General features: G+C 30.5%; 1 protein-coding gene across 1 annotated transcript in view; it reads left to right on the top strand.

Annotated features, from left to right (window-relative positions):
* LOC145269174 (uncharacterized) overlaps window positions 1–17,500 on the top strand; it is a 273,418-nt gene that overhangs the window by 143,952 nt on the left and 111,966 nt on the right. Inside the window, exon 21 of the mRNA XM_080124782.1 lies at window positions 7,414–7,445. Coding sequence (XP_079980908.1) covers window positions 7,414–7,445 — 32 coding nt within the window. The remainder of the gene's footprint in view (window positions 1–7,413; window positions 7,446–17,500) is intronic.

Below are 17,500 nucleotides of genomic sequence, written 5' to 3'. Positions count from 1 at the left end.
ATATTCGGTTGACAAACCAAGATTGTTAGACGAACAACCCCCATTTTTTATGTTCCTGTCAATTCATTTCGTTAATCTCTCTGTTCTGTTTTTCTTGTGACCCCTTAAACAGGGTCATAAACCATACCAAATAAATAGTTTAAATTAGCACCAAAGGGAGAATATAAAAACAGATTACACAGTAAATAAAGACTTTAGGTTAAAAGGATGAAGATATTATATACTAGCGGGGAGAGGGCAAGGGGTCTTTGTCCGGTCGTAAAATACGCTTAAATATGATATTTTAATTTGTCCAGATTTCGTACATCTATAATTTTTTTTTCTTGTGTATTCTTCTTCCTATTTATTTCGGCATTTTTTTGCTTCCCCATTAAAGTAAATGTGACATAAGGTCGTCTTTAATGTGTGGTAGGAGGGGGGGGGAACAGCTCCCCTAAAAGCAGGGGAAAACAGAGGGCACTGTGGCAGTATCCAAAAATAGTAATTGTCTCAGTATGAAGGGTTTCCCCTACATTGACCAAGGACCAATTAACCCAACTTAAGGGCAGCAACGAAACAGATACTACACTTTGAGTTATATAATTTTTTTTTTATTTACTCTGAAAAGTTTACAACAAAACAGTAATAAACCAAAAAATATACTACACCTTGATCTTGTTTTTTATTCATTTAGTTATTTATTTGCTTCTCCCACTGAGCAAATTAGGGACAAGGCCGCTTTTTTAATGTGACGAGTGAGGGGAGGGGGGAGCAGCTCCCTCGAGCGGAAACTGGATAGTGACAATTGGTACGAAGGATTCCCCCCTACATTGACCAAAACTGATTGCCCCCACATATGGTCTTTGATTGCAGCATCTGCCGGAACAGATACTACACTTTTATTACAGAAAAAAAAAATCTTTACCTGAAGGCCAACAAGAAAAAAGGCTAACCTTTTTTCTTGTTTATTTAAAAAGAAAAAAAAACAACTTCGTTATATATGGGCCGTTGATTTGCATTGATCTGTAAAAGACCTAGCTAATTTGTATATCCTTTTAAACATTTATTTTACTTAATTCCCTATTAGTTTTTTTCGGTTTTCTTATGGGATGACCATCTTTAGTAAACTATTACGTGTAATTATATTCATGCAGATATGCTTTATACTTGCATAATATTTACGTAAAAGCTTATAGTAAACACAAACCTGTTTCTCTCTATATATTTATGTATGCGTACATATATTTGTTTGAAAACGTTTGCCTATCAAACTCCTCTGTCAGTTTTTAGTCTACATACATTAAACTTAATATATAGGGTATTCAAACTCATGCGAAACCTGATATTTGTGTTTTAGCCGGGGAAAATCGGTGAAAATGTGTGAAAATGAAAAAAAAAAAAAAGAAATTTGCCATGATTTGTGAAGGTACGCATTACGAATATGGATGAGTAACGTAATAACTATTGGTTCATGTTTTAATTTTTTAGCCTTGCAGCAAACATAGCTAAGGCATTAAAATCAAAGCAAAAAGTAAATTGTAAGCTAAACGTTTTGGTTTCGATTCTCGGTGGTGGTGTACGAGTCATTTTCTTTTTTAACTTTTTAAATCATTTCTATATATTGGGTCCAATATAATCTATATAATTATAAAACACAAATGACCATGCAACGGGTGTTGTAACCCACCATCCGATTTACGCCTTCCGGTCACGTATGCGTACATAAGCATAAACCCATAACAGCGTAAACAAATAAGCACAAATCTCTGGACCGGTTTCTTTCGAACAAACGTACGTCCTTAGAAAAGCGAATATCTTAAATTTATTGAATAAAAAACTTCAAGATATGAAAAGCAAACGCAAAACGTGATTACAAATAATACGTATAATCATCGACCTGTTTCATATATACGATATATATTATACTAAATAATCAACGCGACAATAAAACGTATTGTTTTACTATGTACGTTTTCAGCGTCCCATTTTTTTCTTCATGTTTAAATTATGTAAATAAACAATTGTTCATACTTTCTGCTTTTTTACATCGTTCATTTTCGTATTACGTCTAAGTTATTTTAACGCAATTTTCTTAAAAATAAACCTATTTTAACCCGTTGACAACTATAAGAGCATTTTACAACGGCGATTTACTCACCGTCTTCTTTTGTTTAATCTATTCTCCATTTTTTAATACACCTTTCTTAAAAAACATTCATACATTTTCTTCTATACTACCAACATAAATAAATAACTCCGAAAATATGTTTTTTTTTAAATTGCGTTACAAATAAATAATCAACGCGACAATAAAACGTATTGTTTTACTGTGTATGTTTTCAGAGTTCCAATTGTTTTTTTTCGCGTTTAAATTAAAAGATATATAACAAAATTTGAATTAAAGTATTATGGTATCTGTTCAGTGCACATTTGCCTATAAGTATGGTAAACCACTTATAATTCAATGACGGTTAGTTTTTTTTTTCAAAAATAAACAATTATAAACAGTACGACTCATCTATATATATATATATATATATATATATATATATATATATACACTCTTTTTCCATTTTAATATACTTTCATAGAAATGTTTCTGCTATTTCACAAAAAACTATTTTCTTTACGTCACAAGTGTCACGCTCATATATTAATTCTATAGCTAATATAACATACTGACCCAACGGGTCACGGGTAGCCTAGTATAATAATAAATACGAAATCTGCATAAATTAAAATATCACATTTAAGCGTATTTTACAACCGGGAAATGCCGGACAGCTTGTTAGTATTATTATAGAGTTGTGATTTCAAAATTAAAAAAAAATGTATTTGGGTGCCATCAGCTAGGATCGAAACAGAAAGGAAAACTTTAGCATTCAAATATGGTAACGTTACCACTGTACCATTGTGATACGCATATAGACTGACTAAAAATAAACGATAATGTACAAAATGTATTACGATTTCTTTCAAATTCGACCCCTTTTTGAATCTTTAAAAACTATTTTAACCGGCTAAAGACCCATATAAGAACGATCCATATAAAAAAAAATCCAATCATTTGAGGCCGCCTAGCACTGATCTGCGACTTATAACTTTGGAAGAGATAAAATTTGAAAATATGGAGATGGACATAGTAAATTTTATGAATTAGACTTAGAGAAAAACTTATAAGGCTATATCGGACGAGTACAAATACTATATAATTTTTTTTTTTTTATAGAATACTAGCAGTTCCGCCCGGCTTTGCTTGGACCCTATGTGAGTTCGTTCCCTATGAACTTGAAAATGGCTGGGCCGATTTTTACGAAATTTTACACGAAAGTTCTTAATGTGCCTGGCAATGTTGTTAGAGATGTTTAGCACTGGAATGTTTTCGATAAGTATCGATAATCGAATTTTTTTTTTTACAAGGTAGTCACGGCTCGGAAGCCACTCGGGGATAAGGGTTATTGTGTGTACAGTACGTTAGTTTTGGAGATCTGATAAAGTGTCTTACTTAAGGAGGCGGTTCATCAGGAATTTGTTCACATTGGACTTGAAGACATCCAGGTTGTAGTCAGGTGGGTAACAGGCAACCGGAACAGAGTTCCACAGGCGTGCACTTCTAAGAAAGAAGCTTTGTTAATGGAATCTACGTTTTGATTTTGGCACAGATAAGGAGTGGGAAAAATTTTTGACAGTGGTTTCAGCTAGGCGGGTATTTATCGTGAAAGATTGGTGAGGGGGGACGAGAAATTGGAGTTCAGACGAGCACTTGCCATGGTAGTAACGATAAAACAAAGACAGGCTCGCAAAGTCTCTCCTGTAGGAGAGAGGTTGCAGGGAAGAGAAAAGGGCATTACTCACTAGGCCACGAAGTCTATTTTGTACTCTGTCGAGGCAGGATAGGCTGTTTTAAGCAGCTTCTGCCCATATGTGGCAGCAGTACTCCATCCTTGGACGTACTTAGCTTTTATACAGATAGAGAATTGCATCAGAGGTGAGATATCTTCTGAAGCGGTAGAAGGATCCTACCATTTTTCCAGCGATCTTGGCAACTGACTTGATGTATGTGTTCCATTTCAGATCAGGAGTAAAGGTCAAGCCCAGAAGCTTATCAAAACATGGAGTTCCCCCTAGGCGAGAGCCACCCATATCAACTGATCCCAGATGGGGATCAGAGCGTTGGTGATATAAAGATAAAAGCTTGGTCTTAGATGCATTAAAAGTAACCAGCACTTCCTCCCCCACTGTACCACGCGCTCAAGATCAGAGGAGAGAGAATCTGAGACAACTGTCATTTACGGCCTTTGATGTGTTGCCATAGATGATCGTGTCATCAGCATAGATGTCAACGAATGATTTAAGTATATTTTGGGAGATCATTGATGTATACCAGGAAGAGAGTTGGGCCTAGGATGGACCCCTGGAGGACTCCAGCATTAATATTGATGGCCTCTGATTTCTGCCCATCAACTACTACTCTTATGAGCCTATTGGAGAGAAATTACTTTATGATCGAGAAAACATTTCCAGTTATACCGTAGCTGGAAATCTTGTGAAGTAGGCCCTTATGCCATACCTTATCGAAGGCCTTTGATATGTCAATAGCAATTGTCCTAGAGAGGAAGCCTTTGTCAAGAGATTCGCTAATCCTATGAGATATAACAGTTAGCACATCTGCTGTAGATCTGGCAGAACGGAAACCATATTGCATGTCACTAAGAAGGTTATTTCTGCTGAGGTAGTTGACTACTTCTCTATTTAATATGGATTCCAGCAGCTTATTCATGACACACAGGAGACTTATTGGTCTGTACTGAGAGGGAGAGGACTTATCACCTGAGTTCTTAAATATAGGGCATACTGGCGAGGTTTTCCAGAGTGTAAGGAAGCACTTCTCTTTAAGGAAAACTCCGATGAAAGAAGGAACAGGTAATTTTGACCAAAGTTAACACCTTACACAGCCTAACATCACAAGCGCACTTTAGAAGTTTAATTACCACAGAAGCCGAAAAATATAGCTGAGCACTTGCCATGAAAATAACGATAAAGCAGAGACAGGCTCGCAACGTCTCTTCTGTGGGAAAGAGGTTGCAGGGAAGAGAAAAGGGCATCCCCACTAAACTACGAAGTCTATTTTGTATTCTGTCAAGGCAGGATAGGCTGCTTCTAGCCCCTGCCCAGATGTGGCAAAAGTACTCTATCGTTTTCCGTGCCTGGCTTTTATATAGGTAGAGAATTGCACCAGCAGTGAGATATCTACTGGAGCGGTAGAAAGATCCCACCATTTTCCCAGCGATCTTGGCAATGGATTTGATATACGTGTTCCATTTCAGGTCAGGAGTAAATGTCAAAACATGAAGCCTCCCCAAGACGAGAACCATTCATTTCAATCGATGTCAAATTGGCATCAGAGCGTAGATGGTGTAGAGATAGGAGCTTAGTTTTAGATGCATTAGAAGTAACCAGCCACCTCTTTCCCCATTGTACCACTTGCTCAAGGTCAGAGGAGAGAGAATCAGAGAGAACTTGGTCGTTTACGGTCTTTGATGTGCTACCGTAGATTGTAGTGTCGTCAGCATAAATGTCTACAAATGATGTAAGGATGTGATTTGTGTAGATCGTTGCCCACATTCCCACGAAACACACGCATCCCATGGCAATATAGTAAACACGATTATTTTACGTTTCTGATTTTGGAGTTCAGGATTGGTTATTTGCATTAGTTGTTTTTTTTTTTTCACATTACTGTTCTCATCTTGAGTGTCATTTTCACAACGTTTCGATCGATGTAACCTCCGACCTTCTTTAGGTTTATCTTATCAATCTTGGGAATGTTTCCGTCGAAGTTAGGAATCTGCAAGAAACTCTGAACGAAACCCTTTATTCATTCCACATATGCTCTCATTCCGTCAGCCATGATTGGATAGAGGTCCTAAACAACCAGCAGCTGTATTTTTTCGGCAGCGTGGGCAACCGAAAAATACAATTGCGGATTGCTTGGGACCTCTGTCCAGTCATGGCCCACAGAACGAGAGTATGTTATTTGCTAAAAATTGTTGCGTTTGTTTTAAATTTGCAGAACATGAGTGAGTTTTGCAAAGGGAAAGAAAAAAGAAAAAACAAACAAAACAAAACAAAAAAACCCAGTAAGATCAATGTTTGAAGTTTTTTAAGGTCAGGAAGCCGTCACCTCCAGACAACCTGGTCTTGTAGCATCAGTGAAAGAAAGAAAGAAAGAAAGAAAGAAAAAAAAGGAAGAAAGAAACTAAAAAAAAAAGAAAGAAGAAAGACTAGATAGATCGATAAATTATGCGTGTGTGTGTGTGTGTGTGTGTGTGTGTGTGTGAGAGAGAGAGAGAGAGAGAGAGAGAGAGAGAGAGAGAGAGAGAGAGAGAGAGAGAGAGAGAGAGAGAGAGAGAGAGAGAGAGAGAGAGAGAGAGAGAGAGAGAGAGACCGACCCGTCTTTGGCTCAAACTTGTTTTTCGTCTTTATATTTAGACGGATATTTTACCCTTTGATTGGACTCGCCCAACCTGAGATCTTCCTTTCATAATCTGCATCACAATCGACGCCCCCATTCGTCCTCGGCCATCCCTTCCCTCTTTGATTCTCATATCGCCGTAAGTATACTGAACAAACTAAAAAGGAATAAAACATTTAAGAAATGAAAAAAAAAAAAAAAAGAGAGAGTAAATAATAAAAAATAATAATTAAAAAAAATGAAGAAAATGTCTTTCGTCGTCAGCTCTATGGTTGTTTGTGGTGAATAGTTTTACGGTTTGCTTACGTAGAGTAGACTTTTAACCGTAGCCGAAAGGGAGGAAAGAAGAAGGAGAAAAAATAGGAGGGAAAGAAGTAAAGGAAGAAAGAAAAAGAAGGCAAGAAGAAGAAGAAAAAGAAGAAGAAGAAGAAGAAGGGAAGGAAAAGAAGGAGAAGAAGGAAAAGAAGAAGAAAGAAAAAGAAGACAGGAAGTAAAAAAAGAAGAAGAAGAAGTAGTAGTAGTCGTAGTAGTAGTTATAGAAGAAGAAGAAGAAGAAGAAGAAGACAGGAAAGGAAAAAGAAGAAGAAGAAGAAGAAGAAGAAGAGAATCGTTATTGTGTAAGACGTTTCTAATGGCGAAAATTATGACGGATATTTATTTCTTTTCTTTTCTACTTTTGTTTTAATCCATTTTTTCGGAGAAGGAGCGTGGTTCACATTTAAAACAACAACAACAACAACAACAACAACAGGAAAACCGGTTTTCAAAGTGGAAGGGCAGACAACCCCACCTTTGTCGTGAGACGGTAAATATAGATCGAACTACAATCCAAAATTGGATCGCCACCCTTATTGTTAACGGAAGGGGGAAAACAAGAAGGAAAAAAAAAAACCAACAAAAAACTCAAACCCTTTTTAATCTGGAGATGTAAATAAAGGAATTGACGGGATAAATTAAAGGCTTTTTTTTCCAATCATGTCAACGGAAAAAGGTAAGATTTCACTTGTGTTTACTTTATTTTATTTTTTTTTTTTTCCAAATTTTGTTTTAGCTGTTGATGGGGCATCCTACCGGATGGCAGACATTCACCCGCTAGCACTAAGATTTCAACCGAGAGGTCTTTTTAATGTTCTAATCGCCCCTTTATGTGCAATATCATATGACCTGACATGTGCATGTTAATTCGTTGTTCATCTATCTATCTATCTATCTATCTATCTATCTATCTATCTATCTCTCTCAATATATATATATATATATATATATATATATATATATATATATATATATATATATATCTGTTAACATATCTAGCTAGAGTAGTTTGTTCACATGTATGCATGCATCTACATACCTATTTAGTTATCAATTTAGCTATGTAGCTATCTTATCAAAGTATATTTATGCATCTATCTATCTATTGATCTTTCTAAAATCCATTTATTTAAGCATGTTAATAGATTTTATGTATATATATATGTGTGTGTGTTTGTGTGTGTATGTATATGTATGTATGTATGTATATATGTATGTATGTATGTATGTATATCAATCAACGTATTTGTCTATCTCATATAGAGATCATATAGAGATCAAGTGTTGGCCAGAAAGGTGAGGATGATTTCTAACAACTTCGACTGAATTAACATGAAACAAACAAACAAACAAACAAACAAACAAACAAACAAACAAACAAACAAGTATATACATGTACGTATATATCCATCTACCTATCTATCTATCATCGTTTCTAGTTATCTCATTTTGCTCATCTGAATGTTCGTCTGTCAATATATGTATATTTATCAAACATACAATTCATCGATTTAAGTATACATAATACATCGATATGTGTCAGTTTTTTTCCTTAGAAATATGATAATGTTGAAATCCTTGAACACCCATACATAAACACCCATACACACAATATATATATATATATATATATATATATATATATATATATATATATATATATATATATATATATATATATTAAACGTATATTTTCAAATCAATAAAATATGCTCAAATTTGCTAACATTTGTATATACAGTGTCCTGGCATGCAGTTTTAGTTTTACTGCTCTGATTGTCTCCGCTCCGCTGTAGCCTTGCCAGGACATTTTATATATATATATATATATATATATATATATATATATATATATATATATATATATATATATATAGTAGTCTGGCAAGTGGCCTAGCAAGGGCACAGGGGAGACAATCAGAGCAGCAAAACTGAAGCTGCCTGTCAGGACACTGTATATACAAATGTAGGCAACTTTGCGCATATTTTATTGGTTTGAAAATGTAGGTTCTCTATTTCTTTACGAATTTCCATAAAATTTTAACCATATAATCTTCAAAAAGATTTGCAAATTTTATGTAGTTTCGTCCCATACAACAAAACATATGAGCATTTCAATATTTAATTCACCTGCGAGTATAGATATATCCATATTAGTGGCCTGGCAAGGCAACAGGGGAGACAACCGAGGCAGCAAAACTTAAGCTGGCCAGCAGGACACTATATATACAAATGTTAGCAAATTTGGGCAGATTTTATTGGTTTGAAAATATAGGTTCATTTTTTGCAAATTGTCAAAAAATTTTTTATCATAGAATAGTATTGTAATCTTAAAAAAAACCTGTTGATTTTTATGTAGTTTCGTCCCATGGAATCAAAGATATGAGCATTCAATATTAAATTTGCCTACAAGTATATTCTATATATTCTATTTCATATCTGCGACAGAGAGATGAAACCTTCAGGCCATAAATGCATAAGTTCAGGCATCATAACAATATAATTTACTTAACTCTCTAATATTTTCGGGCAGAATCTATCTATCTATCTACTAATATATAAAAGAAACTTTGTCCGTGTGTCTATCAGTTCGACCATAGGCTGTAAACAGTAGGTTGATTGAAAAAAAAAATGGGTGATTTCACTGATTTTGATGAGTATATATATATATATATATATATATATATATATATATATATATATATATATATATTTTTTTTTTTTGCGGGTACAAAATTTTATTATGGCTATGTAAAGACTAAATTTAAACTGATGCATTCATTTTTATTTTTTAATTTCACAATCTAAAATAAATAATGTTTTCGAACAAGTTTAAATTTGGTCTTTACATAGCCATAATATATATATATATATATATATATATATATATATATATGTGTGTGTGTGTGTGTGTATGGTGTGTGTGTATGGTGTGTGTGTGTGTGTGTGTGCGTGTGTGTGTGTATAACGATTAGATCACTGTCTGACTGACGTAAAGAACATTTTAAAAATTAAAATGTTTAAATTCAACGTTATTTCAAGCGGTTAATGGTTGCCGAATGGATACGGTCTTTGCTAATCGAGCCACAGATGGCTCGTGTTGCCGAGTTCCAATCTGTCGACTGGTATTAATCGTGACACCCTGCACAGAAGATTCCCGAAAGGATGAAACACTAGTGTCTGTAGGTATTTAATTATCGTAGTACAAAATAATTATATATATATATATATATATATATATATATATATATATATATATATATATATATATACACAAACATATATATATATATATATATATATATATATATATATATATAAAGTCATCGACATACATTACCGTTTCGTGGTATCACAGCTCATTAGTGCGGCTAGACAAGCAACTATATATATAATATGAGGCTTTACTTTTGAAATGATCTTCGTATTTTATTCTCGCTCTCCCTTCTTACCTCAAAAACAATACATAGTTATAAGCTTTTCATAAAAAAATTATATAAATATAGTAAGCTTTTCATAGGAACTAACACAAATATAACCATTTTTTTATAGGCCATTACAAAAAATCAGTAACTTTTTTCATAGGATTTTACACGAATATACAATAAGCTTTTCCATAGGTTGTCACGCAAATATAGTAAACTTTTCATAGGATATTACACATATGTAGTAAGTGTTTTCATTGGACATTACACAAGTATATTAAGCTTTTCATGGGAAATTACGAAAACATAGGAAACTTCCATAGGTTATTACACAAACTTTTTCATAAAACATTACACAAATATATAAAGTTTTTATAGGACATTACACAAATGTACTTAGCTTTTTCATAAGTCATCCGACAAATATGTGGAGCTTTTTCATAAGAAATTACACACATAACAATTTTCATAGAAGATATTATAGAAATATATTAAATATTTTCATAGACATTTCATAAATATATTGAAATGTTCATAAAACATTACACAAATATAGTAAAAATATTCATAGGGTATCACACAAATATATTAAGCTTTAATATAGGACATTACACAAATATATTAAGATTTTCCTAGGACATAACACAAATATATTATGTTTTTTCATGAGACATTATACAATCATATAAATCTATTTCATAAGACATTACACAAATATACAAAGCGTTTTTAAAGGTCACTACACTAATATAGTAGTCTGTGTGTGTTTTCTAATGGACATCACGCAAATACATTGGCTATTCTATCGGACATTAAAACATATAGAAGGCTATTTCATAGGACATTATACAAACATTGTAAGATTTTACATAAGACACAAAACACTATAGTAAACTTTTTTATAAGATATCACACAAAGATATCAAGGTTCTTCATAGAACATTAAACAAATATAGTATGCTTTTTAATAAGTGATCACACAAATATATTAAATGAAGTGGAGGGGGGTTCATAGGAAATGTCACAAATATAGTAAGCATTTTCATTAAACATTACATAAATATATTAAGCTTTTCCATAAGTCATTACGCAAATAAATAGAGCTTTTTTTATAACATTTTTATAACATATTACACAAAGATTTTTGTATGACATCACACTAATATATAAAGCTGTTCAATAAAACATTACTTTCTCGCGGGACATCACACAAATATCGTTATCTTTTTATATAACATCATAAAAATATTGTGAGCTTCTTATAGGACATAAAACAAACAGTGTAAACTTCTTATTGGACATCATAAAATATTTAAAGCTTTTTATGGGACATAAAACAAACAGTGTAAGTTTTTTATAAGAAATAACACAAACACAAAAATATTAAGCTTTTTATAGGACATTACACAAATATAGTAAGCTTTTTATAGGACATCACACAAATATTGTAACCTTTTTATAGGACATCACACAAATATAGTAAGCTTTTTATAGGACATCACACAAATATATTAAGCCTTTTATAGGACATTACACAAATATTGTAACCTATTTATAGTACATTACACAAATATATTAAGCTTTTTATAGGACATCACACAAATACATGAAACTTTTTATATAAGACATCACACAAATATTAAGTTTTTTATAAGACATAACACAAATATATTAAGCCTTTTATAGGACATTACACAAATATAGTAAGCTTTGTATAGGACATCACAGAAATATCCTAAGCTTTTTCTATAGGAGACCACACACATATATTAACCATTTTTATGAGACATCACACACATATATTAAGCTTCTTATAGGACATCACACAAATATTGTAACCTTTTTTATGGGACATCACACAAATATATTAAACCTTTTCTATATGACATCACACAATATTGTAACCTTTCTATGAGGCATAATACAAATACTGTAATTTTTATAGGACATCCCACGAATATAGTAAGCTTTTTATAGAACATAACAAAAATAGATTAAGCCTTTTATAGGACATAACACAAATATATTAAGCTTTTTATAGGGTATCACACAAAAATATTAACATTTTTATTTGACATCACACAAATATGGCAAGCTTTTTATAGAACACCACACAAATAGATTAAGCCTTTTATAGGCCATAACACAAATATATTAAGCTTTTTATAGGACACCACAAAAATATTTTGAGCATTTTTATAAGATCACACAAATATAGTAACATTTTTATAGGACCTAATACAAATATTGTAACCATTTTATAGGACATAACATAAATACATCGTTTTTATAGGACATAACACAAATATATTAATATTTTTATAGGACATAATATAAGTATATTAAGCTTTTTTACGGGGCATCACACAAATATATTTAGATTTTATAGGATATCACACAAACATATTAATAGTTTTATAGGGCATAACACACATAAGCTTTTTTATATGACATCACACAAATATAGTAAGCTTTTAATCACGCTAATACTGTAAGCTTTTTATAGGACATAACACAAATATATTAAGATTTTTTATAGGACATCACACAAATATGTTAAGCCTATTATCAGCATCACACAAATGTATTAAGCTTTTTATAGGACAACACGCATATATTTTAAGCTTTTTCTATAGGACATGACACAAATATTGTAACCTATTTATAAGACATAACACAAATATTGTAAGCTTTTTATATGAACACACAAAAATATTAAGCTTTTTATAGGATATTACACAAATATAGTAAGCTTTTTATATATTAAGTTTTATAGGACATCAACCTAATAGATTAATCCGTTTATTAGACATAACACAAATACATTAAGCTTTTTAAAGGAGATCTCACAAATATTGCATCCTTATTAAAAGAACATCACACAAATATATTAAGCTTTTTATAGGACATTTCACAAATATATTAAACTTTTTATAGGACATTTCACAAATATATTAAGCTTTTTATCGGACATCACACAAATGTATTAAACCTTTTATAGGACATCACACACATATTGTAAAATTTTTATAGGACATAACAATAAATATATAAAGCTTTTATAGGACATAACAAAATATATTAAGTTTTTTATAGGACATTTCACAAATATATTAAACTTTTTATAGGACATCACACACATATTGTAAAATTTTTATAGGACATAACAATAAATATATAAAGTTTTTATAGGACATAACAAAATATATTAAGCTTTTTATAGGACATTTCACAAATATATTAAACTTTTTATAGGACATCACACACATATTGTAAAATTTTTATAGGACATAACAATAAATATATAAAGCTTTTATAGGACATAACAAAATATATTAAGTTTTTTATAGGACATTTCACAAATATATTAAACTTTTTATAGGACATCACACACATATTGTAAATTTTTTATAGGACATAACAATAAATATATAAAGCTTTTATAGGACATAACAAAATATATTAAGTTTTTTATAGGACATTTCACAAATATATTACACTTTTTATAGGACATCACACACATATTGTAAAATTTTTATAGGACATAACAATAAATATATAAAGCTTTTATAGGACATAACAAAATATATTAAGTTTTTTATAGGACATTTCACAAATATATTAAACTTTTTATAGGACATCACACACATATTGTAAAATTTTTATAGGACATAACAATAAATATATAAAGCTTTTATAGGACATAACAAAGTATATTAAGCTTTTTATAGGACATTTCACAAATATATTAAGCTTTTTATAGGACATTTCACAAATATATTAAGCTTTTTATAGGACATCACACACATATTGTAAAATTTTTATAGGACATAACATAAATATATAAAGCTTTTATAGGACATCACAAAATATATTAAGTTTTTATAGGACATAACACAAATATATTAAGCTTTTCTATAGGACATCACACAGATTTGTAACATTTTCATAGGACATCACAAAAATATATTAAGCTTTTTATAGGATATCACACAAATATATCAAACTTTTTATAAGACATCACACAAATATGTAACATAAAGTTATAGGACATTACACGCATATTGTAACCTTTTTATAGGACATAACACAAATATATAAAGCTTTTCTATAGTAAATAATACAAATATATTAAGCTGCTTTTATAGGACATCACACTAATATTGGAACCTTTTTATAGTACATAACAGAAATATATTAAGCTTTTTTATAGGACATAAAACAAATATATTAAGCTTTTTTATAGGACATAAACAAATATATTAAGCTTTTTTATAGGGCATCACAGAAATATATTAAGCTTTTTATATGACATCACACTAATATTGGAACCTTTTTATAGGACATAAACAAAAATATTAAGCTTTTTATAGGCAATTACACAAATATAGTAAGCTTTTTATAGGACATCACACAAATATTGTAACCTTTTTATAGGACGTTGCACGAATATAGTAAGCTTTTTATAGGACATCACACAAATATATTAAGCCTTCTATAGGACATTACACGAATATTGTAACCTTTTTACGTGACATCACACAAATATTGTAACCTATTTCTAGGTTATCACACAAATATATTAAGCTTTTTATAGGATATAACACAAATATATTAAGCTTTTTTTCTATAGGACATCACACAAATATGTAACATTTTTATAGGACATCACACAAATATTGTAACCTTTTTTATAGTACATTACACAAATATATGAAGCGTTTAAAGTACATCACACAAATATATCAAGTTTTATATAGGACATCACACAAATATATTAAGCTGTCTATAGGACATAACACAAATATATTAAGCTTTTTTATAGAATATCCCACAAATATAGTAGTCTTTTAATAGGACATCACACTAATGTTGTAACCTTTTTATAGCGCATAACGCAAATATATTAAGATTTTTCACAGGACATCACCAAATATATTAAGCTTTTTATAGGGCACCACACAAATACGTTAAGCTTTTTATAGGGCATCACACAAATGTATTAAGCTTTTTATAGGACATCACAGAAATATATTAAGCGTTTTCTATAGGATATAACACAAATATTGTAACCTTTTTATAAGACATTACACAAATACTGTAAGCTTTTTATAGAACATCACACGAATATAGTAAGCTTTTTATAGGTCTTAACACAAACACAGTTAACTTTTTATGTGACAACACAAAAATATTAAGCTTTTTATAGGATCTCACACAAATATATTAAGCTTTTTTATATATATCACACAAATAATGTAATCTATTTATAGGATATCACACAAATATATTAGCTTTTCATAGGACACCACACAAATAGATTAAGCTTTTTATTGGGCATAACACAAACATATTAAGCTTTTTATACGACACCACGAAAATATTGTACCCTTATTATAGGACATTACGCAAATATATGAAGCTTTTTATAGGTCATCACACAAGTATGTAACATTTTTATAGGACATCACACACATATTGTAACTTTTTTCTAGGACAGAACACAAATATATAAAGCTTTTATAGGACATCACACAAATATATTAAGCTTTTAAAGGACATCACCCAAATATATTAAACTTTTTCTATTGGACATCACCCAAATATTGTAACCTTTTTATAGGACATAACGCAAATATATAAAGTTTTTTTAGGACATCACACAAATATATTAAGTTTTGTATGACATAACACAATTATCTTAATCTTTTTATAGAACATAACACAAATATATTAAGCTTTTTATAGGACATCACACTAATATTGGAACTTTTTTATCGGACATAACAAACGTATATTAAGATTTTTCTATAAGGCATTACAAAAATATATTAAGATTTTAAAGGACATCACCCAAATATATAAAGCGTTTTATAGGACATCACACAAATATCCTAAGCTTTTTTATAGGAGACCACACAAATATATTAAGCTTTTTTATAGGACATAACACAAATATATTAAGCCTTTTATAGGACATCACCCAAATATATTAAACCTTTTCTATAGGACATCACAAAAATATTGTAATCTTTTTATAGGGCATAACACAAATATATAAGCCTTTTATAGGACACCACACAAATATATTTAGTTTTTTAAAGGACATAACACAAATATTGTAACCTTTTTATAGGGCATAACACAAATATATTAAGTTTTTTATAGGACACCATACAAATATATAACATTTTTATATGACATCACACAAATATATTAATCCTTTTATAGGACATCATACAATATATTTAGCTTTTTATAGGACATCACACACATATATTAAGCTTTTTTATAGGACATAACACAAATATATTAAACTGTTTCTATAGGACATCATACAAATATATTATAGTTGTAGGACATCACGCAAATATATTAAACCTTTTTTATAGGACATGAAACAAAGATATAAAGCTTTTCATAGGATATCACACAAATATATTAAGCTTTTCATAGGACATCACACACATATATTAAGATTTTTCTATAGGACATCACGCAAATATATGAAGTTTTTATAGGACATCACACAAATACATTGATCTTATTATAGGATATCGCACAAATATATTAAGTTGTTTATAGGACCCCCACAAATATATGAAGCTTTTATAGGACACCAAACAAATAGATTAAACTTTTTATAATACATTACATATATTAAGTTTTTTCTATAGGACATCACACAAATATAATAAACTATTTTATATATCACACAAATATATTAATCTTTTTCAAAGGACGTCACACAAATATATTAAGCTTTTTATAGGACTTGACACAAATATAATAAGCTTTTTATAGGGCACCACTCAAATATTGTAATCTTTTAATAGGACATCACACAAATATATTAATCTTTTTCAAAGGACGTCACACAAATATATTCTGCTTTTTACAGGACCCCACACAAAATATTAAGCTTTTTATAGGTCACTACACAAATACATTAAGCCTTTCTATATGACATCCAAAAATATATTAAGCTTTTTTATAGGACATAGCATATTTATAAAAATCTTTTTCAAAGGACATTACACAAAAATTATAAGCTTTTTCATAGGACATCACACAAATATAGTAAGATTTTGTATATATTAACAAATATATTAAGCTTTTTAACAGGACTTTACAGAAATAAATTAAGATTTTTCAAAGGTCGTTACACAAGTATAGTAAGGTGTCGATAAGGCATTACAAAATAATAGAAAGCTTTTTCATAGTACATAAGAGAAACATAAAAACATATTCGCAGGATGTCACACTTATATGGAAAGCTTTTTTATAAGACATACTACATATATAT

This window comes from Euprymna scolopes, chromosome 45, assembly GCF_053919585.1.
Source record: "Euprymna scolopes isolate OS-2025 chromosome 45, ASM5391958v1, whole genome shotgun sequence".
Taxonomy (NCBI): domain Eukaryota; kingdom Metazoa; phylum Mollusca; class Cephalopoda; order Sepiida; family Sepiolidae; genus Euprymna; species Euprymna scolopes.
The sequence above is the reverse complement of the archived record's forward strand: the minus strand, read 5'-3'. Positions and strand labels throughout refer to the sequence as shown.